The sequence below is a fragment of the Galeopterus variegatus genome, unplaced genomic scaffold, assembly GCF_000696425.1.
Source record: "Galeopterus variegatus unplaced genomic scaffold, G_variegatus-3.0.2 Scaffold930, whole genome shotgun sequence".
In the NCBI taxonomy this organism is placed as follows: domain Eukaryota; kingdom Metazoa; phylum Chordata; class Mammalia; order Dermoptera; family Cynocephalidae; genus Galeopterus; species Galeopterus variegatus.
In genome coordinates this window covers 307,008-323,869 of record NW_007727041.1, presented here as the reverse complement: position 1 = coordinate 323,869, position 16,862 = coordinate 307,008, and the positions used below count along the sequence as shown (strand labels likewise).

General features: G+C 37.5%; 1 protein-coding gene across 1 annotated transcript in view; it reads left to right on the top strand.

The window, feature by feature from the left end:
• ITGA1 (integrin, alpha 1) overlaps nt 1–16,862 on the top strand; it is a 98,755-nt gene that overhangs the window by 32,416 nt on the left and 49,477 nt on the right. Inside the window, exons 7-11 of the mRNA XM_008573526.1 lie at nt 44–192; nt 5,622–5,772; nt 11,745–11,910; nt 15,853–15,926; nt 16,621–16,765. Coding sequence (XP_008571748.1) covers nt 44–192; nt 5,622–5,772; nt 11,745–11,910; nt 15,853–15,926; nt 16,621–16,765 — 685 coding nt within the window. The remainder of the gene's footprint in view (nt 1–43; nt 193–5,621; nt 5,773–11,744; nt 11,911–15,852; nt 15,927–16,620; nt 16,766–16,862) is intronic.

Below are 16,862 nucleotides of genomic sequence, written 5' to 3'. Positions count from 1 at the left end.
GAATTTTGCTAGATGCATAACTCACAGTGGCTTGGTATTTCAGGTTGGAATTGTGCAGTACGGAGAAAATATAACGCATGAATTCAACCTCAATAAGTATTCATCAACAGAAGAGGTCCTTGTTGCAGCAAATCAAATAGTCCAGAGAGGTGGCCGCCAGACTATGACAGCCCTTGGAATAGACACAGCAAGGTATACGGGTAAAAATAAACCAAAGTAAAAGACTATGCAAAATAAGTTGCTCACAATTTAACACTTTGGAGCGTTGATTGAATGTTTACCATGGCAATATATAAGGCCAGCTTGGTTAAAATGAGATTCAGAAGATTAGCTAATAGTTACAGGATCAGCTTTTTCTATAATAAAATTTCACCATCCCTTTGATCTTTTCCTGGTATCAAGGATTTAATTGATGAAGAATCAATTAAAAAAACCATTGTAGTCAATTGCATCATGATCTTGGGTAGTAGGATTTAATATTAGTTAATATTTTTTCCATTTGTTCTTTGTTTTCAGCTTCTAGGAGTCTTAATCTAAAAGAATGAATTAAAAATTAGTCCACTTCTACTCAATATATTTATATTCTAGTATGTCCATATATGTTTTAGTACTTGATTTAGGGTTATTGAAACTCTCAGATAAGAGTTTTTAAGAGGACAAATTAAATATTGCCATATTTGAAATTATTTTCAGTGCAAACATTGAAAGAAATGAAAAGTATTTCATCATTGCTAATGTTCTTTCTCTTTCCGTACTTTCTCTAAATTTCCTCAAATTTACATCTTTTCCTCCTTCCCTTCTGCAGTTTCTTTTATGGTAAACACATAACCAACTTTGTGGCTGAATTTCATTTTATGAGTCTACAGAACTGTCCTCTCTTACAAATGTAGAACATTTTATTTCCTATATTTTTTCTGATCTCATTCAATTCTTACCTCTTGCTGTTTCTCCCCTTAGTCACCATTAAAGCTAGCAGGCTTCTCACCCAAAACTAAAAGATACCAAGATCATAGGAAATCTAATAAGTAGTTTGACTAATGTTAAGAATCCTGTTAAGTGTCTTCAACTCGTAGACTCTCACTTGATTTTGAAGAGCTAGTTACCCATGCTCTCCCTTCACCTGCCTGCTAAGATCAATATTTTAAGAAGGTTAAAGTAGTTAACATAGATACTCCAAAGAATGGGTTGGATATTAAAAAAAATTTAATTTCATGTGCAGCTTTAGACACACAAATGTTAGAAAAAGCATGTGGTTCTAGTTATATGGGGCCCAAGAGAAAATAACCACAAACAGATGGGGTAATTTTACATTTACCTGCCTATAGGATCACTAATTTGCATGCATTAAGAGTGCACATGTTTAGGTTACTGAAGGCACCCTCTTCAATAATTGACTAAATGTGACCACACATTCAAAGTAAATCAAAGTGTTCTTTGAAAGCTCTGAGCCTGTGGGGAGCTGTGCGTTTTCCAAAGGCAACCACTTAAGAATGAATATTCATCTTTGAAAACTAACTGAAGAAGTATTCTGGCTGCTTTGGTTGTTACAGGAATACCACTCTAAATACCATGTCCCTATATGGTTTTTGCCTACATGTTTCTCAAAGTGTCCAGCTGTGGGACACAGAGATTACAATATACATAAAAAGTCCACAGTGATATTACCAAGTATTTTTCTCGTACACTAATTTTTTATGTTTAAGCACATTTTCAATTGTTTTTATTCCTTTCAAGCCAGGCCAGTTGCAAACAATATTTTTAATTTTTTAGAATCCTTTACCTCCATTTTCAGTGACTTCCACCTAAAAATATTTTTTGGTATTCCCTTCTTCGTATCCCCAGTTTTACTCCTTGACAGGAGTAAAATAGGCTTACAGTATTTAATCATAAGGCGTGGATTCTCCTGTCCCAAAGAATGGGACCCTCCTGGGATATTTTAAGTTTTTAAAGCAGGCAGGGAGATAAATGCTTAATTCCAAGAAAGGACACTGGAGACTGGTATTTCAGGGAAAAAGAAAATTTGCTGAGAAATATATTTGAAACAGGAAGGGTATACTCAGTAGTTCTGTCAGTGGTTACTCTTCCGTTATATAAAGCCAGCCCGGGTTTCTGAGCAACTGGATTTTCTTTAAGAAAGGTCTTTTAATCACATCCTTTAGCTGATGTTTATTTAGTTTAGTGTTGACCTTGATCTTTAAGAGCATTAGGAAGTTTTGGAGATCCTCTAAGGAATTAGAATTACAAGAAAGCATTGAATCTCATGTGACATCCATGTCCAAATTTCTTTTAAAGACTAGCCTTTAACATCTATTTTCACTTTTGTTTGTAGTTATGAAGAAGTCAGCAAATCTATTTGTGTAGTATGTTAAAGAAAAATTATAAATGACACCTGTTAAAGATGGTGAGGAATTCATCAAGAGAGACCACTGCAATGGAGGTTTTGCAGTAGAGGAGAGAGATTGGGCTCAGCTTCAAATATAACAAGGACAAATGGGGATTTACAGCCAAGGAGCAGAGTGGGGGTCAGTGGATGGAAAGTTACTAGTAGGAAACATCAAGACTAGGGAGATTCTTGCTAGACCAACTCAACAGGATTCTTGATGAAGGCAAGTGAACAGTAGGAAAAACCAAATTGTTTTTCTCTTTGTATACTCACAAAACTCAATACTTTACTTCTAACTCCAGATGTGTGGGGGTTTTCCCATATGACCAATTCTTTGACACCAGCTGGGTATCCTACAATTCAATTCAATTCTGATACCAACCAGAGCTAGTGCACACCCCCTGCCACCTCGCCCAGAGGTTAAGGACTCAGTCCCACAAGACTACCCTCGACTTCAGTTGCCTATTGCAATCACTGGGGTTCCAGGTTACCCACAATTTCTGTCCAACTTGGCTACAAATCAGAGGTTCCTATAACCCCCTTCTTCGATCTTGTGCTAGTGTGGCTCACAGAACTCAGGAAAGTGCTTTACTTACTACTATCCATTTGCTATAAAAGGATACAATTCAGGAACAGCCAAATGGAGGAGATGCCTAGGTAAGGTATGGAGAGGGGGGTGGAACTCTCATGCCCTCTCGGGGAGCAACACTCTCCATGTGCTCAGCAACCTGGAAGCTCTCTGACCGCCATACTGCAGGGGTTTCTGTGGAGGCTACATCACATAGGCATGAGTGATTACTAAACTTGATCTCTAGTCCCTCTTGCCTTCCTGGAGAATGAGGACTGGGGCTCACAGTTCCGAGTTTCTAGTCATGGCTTAGTCCTTCTGATGACTAGACCTCACCTTGGAGCCCACCAAGAGTCACCTCATTAGAAAAAAAGATGCTTCTATCACCCAGGAAATTCCAAGGGATTGGGAGCTCTGTCAGGAAGCTGGGTTATAAACCAAATATTAGAACAAAAGGTGTACCTAGCACCCCTGTCACTCAAGAAATTACAGGGGTTTTAGTAGTTCTCTGTCAGGAATGAGGAGCAGAGATCAAATATATATTTCTTATTTGTTAAAAGAAAAACTTTAGACAAATTAAATTTAGCAGAGTTTATTTGAGCAAAGAATGATTCATGAATACAGCTACACTTTGAACCAGAAGAGATTCAGAAAGCTCCATTCCAGAAGCATGAGCAGTGGGCTTTTATAGCTGAATGCAGAAGGAAACAAAATAAAGACATTATTTTCTTGGCTACAGGCAGGCCTTTGCCTAGTTGGGTATAATCTGGCGGCAAGTATCTAGTTATAGGTTTGTTGGTGGTTTTTGATTAATAAAATTTAAATTTTGTTTTACTGTTTACCTTGAATTGGGTTTTGGTGTGCTTAGGTAGAAACCTAAGGCTCTAGAGATGTCTCAGCCTAATGGCCTAGCAATTAAATTTTTCTTAACATACTATATCACAATATTGCAGGCCAAAGTGGTAAGATGTGGAAGGTGGAAGATGAGGAATTTAATCAGGTATATCAAGTATAGGGGATTTTTCACTAAACTGACTCAGCAGGATTCTTGCTAAAAGTGGGCTAAGTGGGCCAAGGACAGAGCCCAAGGTCAGAGCTTAGTCTAGAAGACGACTCAGAGGAGCCTGACTAAGTTCTGGTCAGGTGTAGAGGGCAGAGATACACAGTGCCCCAATTTTTAAAAAATAACGTTTCTCTCTCTTTTGAAAAATGTAAGACAAATAAAAAGTATCTAAAAAAAATACAAAAAAATCCTGTGTATACACCACACAGAATTGACAGTTGTCAATATCTTGTCATATTTGCTTTATTAAAAAATAACGTTTCTCTCTCTTTTGAAAAATGTAAGACAAATAAAAAGTATCTAAAAAAATACAAAAAAATCCTGTGTATACACCACACAGAATTGACAGTTGTCAATATCTTGTCATATTTGCTTTAAGTACTTTTAAAGGAAAAATAATCACAGAAAAAATTCCTTTGTCCACATCACCAGGGTCCTCTCCCTCTGGGCAAAAATACCTACTATTGCACATTGGCTGTTACCTATGGTGCAACTGATGTGTATTGTATGAAATATTTGGAATGTTACTTTAAGAGAGGTGTTTCTTTGGCATATCTCAAACTATCACTGCTTGTCCTTGTCACCAAAGCAAAATATTTAAAGGGACCATTCAGTACAATGATTGCTGCACTTTATGCCAAAATTTAAAAAACTTTACACGGAGTCCTTTCATTGTGTCAGTCTTATATTAAATATTACTCATCTTTTCCAAGACTCTGGAGAGGAAAATTAGTTGAGTAAAGAAAGTAATGGGTGTGGGGGAGTCTGTGGGGGGGGGGAACAAAAATTGTCCATTTCCCCTATCTTCCATCTCTTCCCATAAATTCTTGTTGAATTAAATTAAAATTCCTTTCTTCGCAGTTAGGTCGTAGCATTTTTCCTTTCCCTGCACGCCACCTCCTCCCACTGTACCCTCAGCAGTCTGTGTTCTAAAATCTAGTTCAGACCGAATTTTTCATAGCTAACCCAACCCCTCCTTGGCCCCTAACCCTGCTGACTACTCCATTGACTCAGACCACTGCTGTCTGCAGTCTTTTATTCCTATGTCTTATTTTCCCCCCATACCCAGAACACTGTCAAGCTCTCACAGCCCCATAAATATTCTGTTCCCTCTCATCTCCCCTCCTCAGATCAGAAGATTTCCAAGCTGTTCTATGAATGTCAGAGTAGGTATGGGGTAAGTAAGGTCTCAAGCAAAAGCTTCTGCCGGAAGCAGAAGAAAAGAGGCCTGTCAAGTGGGAGAAGTAGTGTTTATAGAGAAAGGAGAGGCTGGGAGAGTATTTACAGATCTGACCTTTACTGACCCTGATGTGTGCTGCAGTCACACCCTCCCTTTGAAGTTTCCAAAGAGTAAAATACTGCTGCCTTTTGTATGTGGGATATGTGGTGATTAGCAAAATGCTGACCTCTCTGTCATCTGGAATAAATCTAAAACTATTACAAATAAAGATCATCATGCCTCCCAGCTTGAACAGTGGGCGTTGATGTTGATCTTGGAGGGAAGCGCCAGGCTACCCAGAGCTCTCGGTGTTGTAGTTTGGTTTATCGCTTTGTCTAACCTTGAAGTGGTGTTTTATCAGCCTCTCTTTTGTCTGTGATTACTTCAGAAAGGAGGCATTCACCGAAGCCCGGGGTGCCAGAAGGGGAGTTAAAAAAGTCATGGTTATTGTGACCGATGGAGAGTCCCATGACAACCATCGACTGAATAAGGTCATCCAAGACTGTGAAGATGAAAACATTCAGCGATTTTCCATAGCTGTGAGTACATTGCTAGAGATGGTTTCCAGACTTTTGTGTGAAGAGAAGAGCTGTGTGCATATCATGGTAATTTTATGAAAGTTACACAAACATGGTTGGAAAGAAGAAACTCTTCCATTTGAAGGTAAGCTCTGTAAGGCCAGGGTTGGGCTTAGCCCCCTTCTACGTCCATAGTGCCCAGCACATGCCAGGCACAACAGACACTCAACAATCACTGAAGGAAAGGAAGGAAGGAAATAAGGAAAGATGAAAAGAGGAGGAAGAAAGAAAAGACATGAGAAGATAGAAGGGAAAGCAAGAAAAAGAGAGGAACAGAAATAGGGAAGGAAAAAGAGAAGGCAGGAAGGAGGAAGAAAGATAAGGGAAGAAGGAAGGGCAGGAAAGGGGGAGGGGTAGAGGGAAGGGAGGAGGAAGGAAGGAGACTGAAGCTCTCCTAGGTAATAAATACATTCCCTGCTAATTAATGATTCTTCCTGAAATTTGGGAGGCTGGAATCAGGACATGACTCTAATAATAATCTATGAAACATCAACATGATGTATCCGTACCTACAATTCTTGCGCAGTCGACCCTGGAATCCTGCCTTTGCCGTGCTCATTCTGGGGCATGTACATCCCAGATGTGGTAAGATATCCAGTTGTAAGAAGACATATTAATAATTCTTTTTAAATATGAAAGAGAATTTGTTCAAATAATAAAAGCAGTGGGCACTGGGTTTTCCTTCCTTATCTAAACAATTATCTGCATCTTTTCCATTAATTCTCTCTACCCCCGGCTAAAGTGGGGGAAAATGCCAGTAGTTTCAGTTCAAATGTAAACAGCATCTGATATTTGTCACTTGCTTTTCAGAAAAGCAGACGTAAATTGAATTTTTGTCTTTTGGTGCAATTTGTAAGCTCCTGGTATCGACTTTTCTACCTAAAATCTGAAAATCCTAGTGGAGAATAAGTTCAAAAATCACAAAGCTACCTAAATGGTGTACCAATTACCTTAGCACCACCTCCAGTTTTCCTTAATAGCATCCTTCCTCAAAGCATCTGAAAGTTCTTCACAGATATTAAGTTACCCCCTATATCCATGTTTTACAGCTGTTGTAGCTAAGCAAGAGGCAAGGGCACCCAATGACTTGCTGAGGTCCTAGGGCACAGGATGGGCAAAGTTGGCTTGAAATCCTCTGGTGTTAAGACACACAGCATTTACTCTGGCTACTCCCCGATATTCCCTAGAGAAAGGGGCAAGGGCATTACTCAAGCAAGGGGAGTAATCAGGAGTAAATCTACCACCTTCTCTCTATTAAGGAACATTTGAGAATTGTTGTACCAACTGCCTGACTAGATGGCACATGACTCATTTTATCACATTAACATTTAGTGTACATTATAGTGATGCAGTCATTGCTCTAAGTCATTCATTTTATGGTACGAATAAATAAGCCTGTTGTAGATCATAAACAGCAACAATTTAAGCAATAATTTTAATTCTTTTCTAACTTTCTGTAAGTGAAAAATGTACCCTTCTTAATCAAAATATCAGTTTTTAATCTACCAATCTAAATATAACTTAAAAAAAATACATGTCCAAAGGACTGAGAATAATAAATGCTGGTGAGGTTGCAGAGAAAAAGGTACCCTCCTACACTGTTGGTGAGACTGCAAAATGGTGCAGCCTTTATGGAAAATGGTACGGAGGTCCCTCAAACAATTACAGATAGATCTACCATATGACCCAGCTGTTCCACTGCTGGGAATATACCCAGAGAAATGGAAATCATCATGTTGAAGGGATACCTGTACTCCCATGTTTATTGCAACACTATTTACAATAGTCAATAGTTGGAACCAGCCCAAATATCTATCATCAGATGAGTGGATATGGAAAATGTGGTATATCTACACAATGCAATTCTACTCTGGTATAAAAAAGAATGAAATACTACCATTTGCAGCAACATGGATGGACTTAGAAAAAATTATATTAAGTGAAATAAGTCAGGCACAGAAAGAGAAATACCACATGTTCTCACTTATTTGTGGGAGCTAAAAATACATAAATAAATACACAAACAAATGGGGGGGCAGGGAAGAAGACGCAACAATCACAATTCTCTGAACTTGTTAAGACAAGTGAACAGATATGATGTTGATGGGTGGAAGGGGGAGAGGGAGGGGGAGGGAGGAATGGCTAAAGGGACATGAAAATCAACTACATTGTATATTGATAAAATTAAAAATAAATAAATCAATAAAATAAAAATTTTTTAAAAATACATGTAGACATGGGATGTGGCCAGGGGAGCCTCAGGCTCCAAGGAGAGGGGTGGGGGACAGCCTCCAGGCCCATGTGTCTGTTGTCCTTCACAGTCCAGAACAGTGGACAAAAGGGTGTTTGAGGTCTGTTTTGCAACAGAACTTTGAAGGCACCATGGAGCTTTCTGTTTTTAATGATGCCAGACAAAGCTAAATATCATTGGAAAATGAAAAGTGAAGCTAGAAAACTTCACTATCTTTGTGGTCATTGGAGGTTAGGATTTTCTATCTCCTCTCAGAGTCAGATATTCTACCATGGAGCTTTCTGTTTTTAATGATGCCAGACAAAGCTAAATATCATTGGAAAATGAAAAGAGAAGCTAGAAAACTTCACTATCTTTGTGGTCATTGGAGGTTAGGATTTTCTATCTCCTCTCAGAGTCAGATATTCTAAAAAAAAAAAAAATCAAGCAGTAGCACAGAGTTAACCTTCACTTTTTGGATTCCAGGGGCACAAAATTGAGTTAATCATGATTCTTGGTTCAGGACACATTTTCACTATTTGTCAATGCGTAGTCCACTTTATTTGTTTCTGTGTTTATAAATATACCTGTATATTTATTTTAATAACACTGTAAGCTCCCCTGGACCTACCACCCGAAATGGGATCTAACTGCATTCTCTTGATAACCACCTCTGACCACGTTTGCCACCGCCTGCCTCCCGCTGAGTAACCATCAGCCCAAATCCTATACACATTATTCCTTGTTCTCTTTTCTAAAATCATCTTTTGGCATCTATACATATCTGAAAAAATAAATTTTAAAAATGTTTTATTGTTTTTAACTTTATAAAAAGGGCGTCATGCTATATAATATTTTGGAACATTTAAAAGTTAATACTATATTGTTAAGATTCATCTATATTGTTGCATGTCCCAATAGTTCATCTGGCTTTTTTAAAAGAGGTTTCATTTACATACAGCAAAATGCAAGATTTCAATGTGAAAAGTATGTGCAACGATTTGATAAGTGTTGATAATTTTGTACACGCTCATAACTTATACCTCAATCAAGATATAGAGCAATTCCATCATCCCCAGAATATTCCCTTGTGCTGTCTTTCGTTTTTAATGCAAGATTTCAATGTGAAAAGTATGTGCAACGATTTGATAAGTGTTGATAATTTTGTACACACTCATAACTTATACCTCAATCAAGATATAGAGCAATTCCATCATCCCCAGAATATTCCCTTGTGCTGTCTTTTGTTTTTATCACATACCCCCATTGCAACCACTCATATAACTATTACCATAGCTTACTTAGGTTGCCTATTCTTGAATTTCATGTAAATAAAATCATAGAAAATGTATAGTCTTTTATGTTTAGCTTTTCACTCAGCATAATTATTATTCATGATATTTTGGTTTTTGGTGATTCATTATTTTCTTCTTATTATTATCCATTTATAATACACCACAATTTGTAGTCTATTGTTCATGGACATTTGCATTGTTTCTAACTTGGGTTATTATAATAAAGTTGTCATGAACAGTAAAAGAAAAAATAAAAGTAAAACCCAAGTAATAATCTTCAAGTAACACTTGCAATGAGGTAAAAACCGAACTTTTATTTCTTATTACCAAAGTGATTTTTTATTGTAAAAAAAAAAAAAACTCTGAAGAATACATTTAAGCAAATAAAAAAAAGAAACACCTAATCTCCTAATAGAAATAAAAAATAAGAAACTACAGTACAAATTCCTTTTTTTCCCCTTAATGCTCATATAATCATACAATTTAAAAGATAGAATTAGGTCATATCTACATATTGGTGATTTTTACCTTTTTGCATTTTTTAATTTACATATTGTTTTTAAAACGTTTTTCATTAACTTGAACATTTTCTTATTAAAAACTAAATTTTAAGAAATGTTTACATTAGAAATGTGTTAAATGTCATGCATAGAAAAAATGTGATGTAATCAAAATATGAAAATTATTTTTGTTATGCCATCAACACAAATGAAAGAAATTTTTACTTTGGAAACTAAATTTTAGGCAGAAAAAGCACAAACCTTACAAGAAAAGTAGATTAATTGGACTTCATAGAAATTTAAAACTTCTGTTTATCTGATGTTACCACTAAGAAAATAAAAAAGACAACCCACAGACAAGAGGAAAACATTTGCAAAACACATGAAGGATTTGTATTCGGAATATACACAGAACTCCTACAACTCAATAAAAGGAATATAAACAATCCCCCCTTTTTTTCCAATGGGCAAAAGATTTGAACAGACACAACACCGAAGAAAAAGTACTACAGCAAATAGGCACATGAAAGATTCTCAACATCATTAGTCATTATGGAAATGCAAATTAAATAGTATGCCCCTACACACCAATATGATTGCTAAAACTAAAACAAATGAACAAAGGAAAAAACTGGCAATACCAAGTGTTGACAAGAATGAACGGCAACTGGATTTCTCATACATTGCCAGTGGGAGTGGTAAAATATAGCAATTACTGTGGAAAACATTTTGGCAGTTTCTTATAAAGTTACACATTCATTTAGTATATGACCCAGCACTCCCACTCCTAGGTCTTTACTCAAGAGAAATAAAAACATATGTCCATGCAAAGATCTATATGCAACTATTTATGGCAGCTTTATTCATAATATCTTGAAACTGAAAACAACCCAAATGTCCTCAATAAATAAATTGTGGTACATCCGTACAATTGAGTCTTACTCTGCAATAAAAAAGACTAACTACCCATAGGTGCAGCAACCTGGATGACTCTCAGAAACATTACGCAAAGTGAAAGAAGCCAGACACAAAAAGGCACATAGTATATGATGCCTTAAATCTGATATTCTGGAAAAAGCAAAGCTGTAGGGACGGAAAATACATCAGTGGTTGCCAGGGGTGGACAAGGGGAGCAAAGGACAAGAGGAAACTTCACAACTATATCTGTTTGTCAAAATTAATAGAATTACACATCTAAAAAGGGTGAATTTTACTGTATAAAATTTATGTTTCGATAAACCTTACTTAAAAAAATAAGCAAATGTTTGAGAAAACCTGCTTAGACCTCTAAATAGTTGTGGTTAACTATAACAGATAATTCCTGCCTCTCTCTCCTCCCTATAAAAAAACAATGCCTTTGTCTTCAGCATTTGGTTTCAAACAAGAATGCCTGAATTATTTATTTTCTAGATTGCCAACTTAGATTACTACTTAGTCTAATATCTGTTTAAAATATATATGTGTTAGACTGTTCCATGGTACGATTTTCAGGAAGAACTGCCCATTCTAAATCAAGCAACTCACTTGCTTATTGCTTTTGCCAGAGGGTGGTGATGTCACTAGCTGGGATAATATCAGAGACATTCAGAAACTGTAGCATTACTTTTAAACTGTCAGATTTTAAGGATCTAGCTGTTAATAAACAGAGACTCAGGAATGCAAGAGAAGAAATTTTCACACACATGCAAGATTGTCCTTTATACTTTCCTGCACCAATTGCAGTATTCATGTAACAGTAAATATTAGGGAATCTATGTATTCTGAAAATTACTCCTCTACAAATATGGAAGTACATAAAAATTGCATTATGCTAAGGTATGCTCTCTTGTTTACTGAAAAAAATGCTTGAGATCCTTATTTAACACATAGAATTTAAAATATATTCTTGCCATGTTTGTTGTGTCCTAGATTCTTGGCAGCTATAACCGAGGAAATTTAAGCACTGAAAAATTTGTGGAGGAGATAAAATCAATTGCGAGTGAGCCCACTGAAAAGCATTTCTTCAACGTCTCTGATGAATTGGCTCTAGTCACTATTGTTAAAGCTCTGGGAGAAAGAATATTTGCCCTGGAAGGTATAACTATTTCTCTTAATCCTGCGTATTCTCTCTACAATTCAATCTCAGTGTAATGGGTTTTGCATATTTATTTTTAACACATCACTAATACATTTTTACCGTGTGCAATTGCCAGCATGGAACAATGCCCTTTTGTATAAATCTGTGGTTGGGATGAGTATTTCACACAGCACCGTGTCTGCTGGAGGCTCTCTTTGCAAGGGCATGGCAGTGCTGATATGAGTGCCAATAAAGACAGTGGTCAACATAGACAAGCGAGAACAAAAAATGTGCCTTTATTCCTTTTCTGTGACACGGATTTAGAATATGGAGACACTAGCTCAAGTTTTGGTTTTTTTATTTGTTTCTTTGTTTCCCTTAGGGCTGCCGTGAGAGTGTTCTTATGCAATAATTTCTTTGTTCATTTATTTTCTCCTATTTTGCTCCTCTGCCTCAAGTCCCATGGCAGTGAAACTTTGGTTCACTGTAATTTTCTAAATCATGTTACTTCTTTGTAGATTTCTCTTTGGTTTTTCAATGGTGACTGGGTGATGAGGTTAATGAACATTGGTTTTCCTGCTCTGCCTTAGGTAGGGGATGTCAACTAACAAATCACTGGGGTACTTGATCTTTCCTGACAAGTCTTCAGAATTGTTATGCCGTACAAACTGGCATAGCCTCTGTCTTCACATTCTTTGATGATCTGCAGTCTTAGAGAACATGTCCCCTTTCTCTACCTGGTAGGAGAAACCGTCAAGGAATTTTTTGCCCTTATACTGCATCCAAATCTAACTGTTTCTATCCTTGTGAGGACACGCTGAAAACTTTGTTTCTGAATCTTAAAACTAGAAATTTAAAAGCACCTTTTCAGCCTCCTTGATATGACTTGATAATAGCAAACAGAAAGATAAAATGGGAAAGAGACATATCTGAAAACGGGTGGGCCATTTCGATGGAGCATCAAGGGCTGGGAAAATGCAGAAAAGTGACTAACAGAATATTCAAAGGTATAGAAAGGAAAGAAAATGATTTAGAATAATGGCTTTCAAACCTTTTTTGAGTGACTCACGATAGTAAATACATTTTGCTTTATAACCCAGTGCACACACATATATACAAAAATAGAACAAAGGTTCACAAAATAATTCTTATTATAGGCAATGCACTATGATAGATTCTCATCTCTTTCATCCTGCTCTTTTCTCTTTCAATGAAAAAAATGCCGGTTCTCCTCACCCTGTTGATTTCATGACTGGGTCACGATCCGTACTTTAAAAGTATGATTTAGAGATGACGGGGATGTGCAGCCCAGCCAGACTGAATTTCTCTGGCTCTCTTTTGCCCTGGATCCTTTCCCCCTGTCCTTTAGAAACAGAACTCTTGAATTGTTTATCAGTCTGCAGTCACAGCTGCTTCTGAAGAACTCAGCTGCCCTGTGTTCTGTGTACAAGTCATTTTTTTAGTGGCTTTGGTCTCTCAACAGCTATCATGGTGTCATTTATCAATAGGCCAGGTCATGAGCTTGGCTGGCCTTAAGAAAAACATATAAGGCCTTCCAGGTCATGGCACACTTTAAATTTTTAATAACATGGGCCAAGATATGATAGAAACAATCTGTATAGATAATTTTTTTAAAAAATTACCTAATTACTGTTTTAGTCCGTTTTGTGTTGCTATAACAGAAATACCTGAGACCTAATTTATAAGGAAAAGAAGTTTATTTGGCTTACAATTCTGGGACAGCTGCATCTAGCATGGGCCTCAGGCTGCTTCTGCTCATGGTGGAAAGTGGCAGGCAGCCGGCAGGTACAAGCAGATCACATGGTGAGAGGAAGCAAGAGAGAGAAGGTGCCAGGGTCTTTTTTAAGCAACAAGCTCTCGTGGAAACTAATAGAGCGAGAACTCATTCATTAATCCCTCCTCCCCCAGGGAGAGCATTAATCCATTCGTAAAGGATCCGCCCCCATGACTCAATCAGTTTCCAACACTGCCACATTGGGGATCAAATTTCCACATGAGTTTTGGAGGGGACAACACATCCAACCTCCATCAATTACCTTAGATAGTTAAACACAAGAGTGCCATTTCTAAATCTTAAGTAATTGTGTAAATATAACCTGAGACTTGGAGAAATGAAGCCACATCTGCTGTGGAAGGGAGGAGGCTCAATATGCCCGAGATGATATTTTCGAATTGTTTCTAACCTAACCACATTCTGGGTTAAAAGTTGCACATTGGAATGCCCAAATACTCTAAGATGTCTCTTTATTTTTTTTAATTGTTTCCTAAGGATCTCCACAGATTTCAAATGTCTTCCATGTCTTTGTTGCTGCACTGTCAAGGTGAACAAAAAGCAGTGTTTTGACTAGATTATTTCTTATATTTTCATAATAAGATCAAAAAAGACTTCATTTCCTTGTTACTTCGGAAATCTCCATTTTGTCAGCATTTATCTTAAGTGATTGATCGCTGCAATTATGAAAGTCCTACTTGCCAAGGACAGTACCACCTAGTGAGGCAACCATGCCAGGGACTTGCATAATAAAGTCAGAAAATGGTCTAATGTCTCTCTTCCCATCAAACACTGGGGGAAGTGCTGAAATTCCTAACCAGAGGCTGCACAGTGGTTAGAGTAGTTAGTTCAACACCTGTGAGCAGTGCAAGGACAGGTGGCAGGAAGAAGCTGAGGGGCCTACAACAGGCTATTACCACGATGCCAGTGCAGCAGGCAGAATGTCACATCACTTCCTTCTCTCTGTTCTCAGCTGCAGGCAAAGCAGACGCTGGAAATATGCAGGTTTCTCCTGCTGCATTCTTATTATTGATGTTGCAAAGATAAGTGAGAAAGCACCTTAAAGCATCAAGGACTTGAAATAAGTGTTTAAATAAAAATTCATGTGCATCTCAGTCATTAACAGGGCAATTTGTTCAACAAGAGATGAAAACGAAATACTTGAATTCTTGATTGATTTCCCTATTTAATCTAGCCCTATATAAAGGCAATTACTGATGTATTAGTTCACAATTTTATGCCAGTAAATAACTAGTAAATAAGTTTAATTTCACAAATTTGATTATTATCATGCTTCAGTGAAAGGGCAGGCTGACTTTGTTAAAATTATGTGCTATTTTTAACTTATCTTCAAGGCCAAATAAATCTGTAACTTCCTACTGCAAACAAGTAAATCAACATTCCCTCAATTCCCTAAGGAAATTGTGGCTTTGGGCTTGTGAATATTTTGAGAATAATTTGAGAGTAGCACACTTCCCATAAAATGCTCTGGATTTTCTCTGCATTTCAGTAAAGAGCTTCAAAATAGGTATAGGATTTTTTAAAAGTGTGCGATTGAATGGCATTTGTCCAGAAGTCCTGTCAAATGTCCCCTCCTGATCGGTGAGTGATACCCACAGCCAGCCTTTAGAGCAAACGCAAACTGGAATCCCTACGTCCTTTATCAAACGATGGAAGTCTAAGAGGATCTCTGGCCTGAAGTGCGGTGGTACTGGTAAAGTTGAGAAACCTCTTTAAATATATAAATGAAATTTTTTCAGCCTTGTAACATGTCAAGTAAGTTTACCCTAATATCTCAGCAAAGTTCCCAGGGCATGAGGGTGAGACAGAAATCTCCTACAACAGTAAGTTCAATTTAAACCATGTGAATCCAAAGCACCAGAGCATCCACAGCATGCATAAAAATAGAGGTTTCTAAACTCCTCCTGCAATGATATGGAAGCCAGCAAGCAAGAATCTGAGACACGAGCTCTCCCGCTAACCTCTGTCATCTTCCTAGCCCTACCTTGGAATTTAGGGTTGAGAAATGTATGGCTGAAAGTGCCCTAAGATGTTAGAGGTTCTGGTTGATAAGCCCACAGACTCTACCAGGTCTTTGTGTCCTGCAAGTCAGCAGTGCACTAAAAGCCATCGCTAGTTGTTTATGGTGATATTTTCCTATGTCACAGCTACAGCTGACCAGTCAGCGGCTTCCTTTGAAATGGAAATGTCTCAGACCGGCTTCAGTGCTCATTATTCACAGGTATGTGGACCACTTGGTAGAAAACGAAATATCTTTTTGCAAGATTTTCTTCCCCAAACTAACACCCAGCCATCGGCATTGCGATTGCAACTTGCAGTTCATGGCTTGAGCAGCTCACAGGCCACGAGGGTGTTTTCTAATCCAAGCAGGAAAATGGCATTTCACAAGCTTCTTGTTAGGAAAACATGTTGCCTCATGTGGCTCATTATGTTGTACTAATAATTGTGAAGCAGACAGTGTGAACTCTGCCTTATGTGATTACATATCTGGCTAAATGAAATACTTAATGTATTTGCTAAAGATATGAGATGTATCTTTTTCTTAGTATTAAGGTATTCAAGGGTCTTGCTAGAATTCCATTATTAAGACCTAGGATTCTTGGTACCCACAATAAAGCAGGAAGGCAAGATTAGAAAATATATCATTCATAGTTGATGGAAAAAAAGGCATCATGGTCCTTACAAAGGATTATTGACATTTCCGTGTACTGTACAGCCTTGAGTAAGTTACATTCTATTTCCTCTTCTGTAAAATGAAGATGGTAATAATGGCACTGAGCCCACAGGGTCATTGTGAGGATTACAAGTTCAAAGTAAAGCACTTTGAGCAGTACCCATCACGTTGTTAATGCCATATAAGTGTTTGCTCTTACCATTTTTATTAAAGAGTATTGTTTTCTCTATTTTCATACAAGGACTGGGTCATGCTTGGAGCAGTAGGAGCCTATGATTGGAATGGAACAGTCGTCATGCAGAAGGCCAATCAGATCATAATCCCTGAAAACACAACCTTTAAAGTTGAGTCTACCAAAAAGAATGAACCTCTTGCTTCTTATTTAGGTAACGTTTGGATGTAATTGATAGGTTATTGTTTAAGTTTTTTTGTTATATAGCAGCTTCTTTAATGGCCCTATTTACAGCCAGACAAATATTGGAC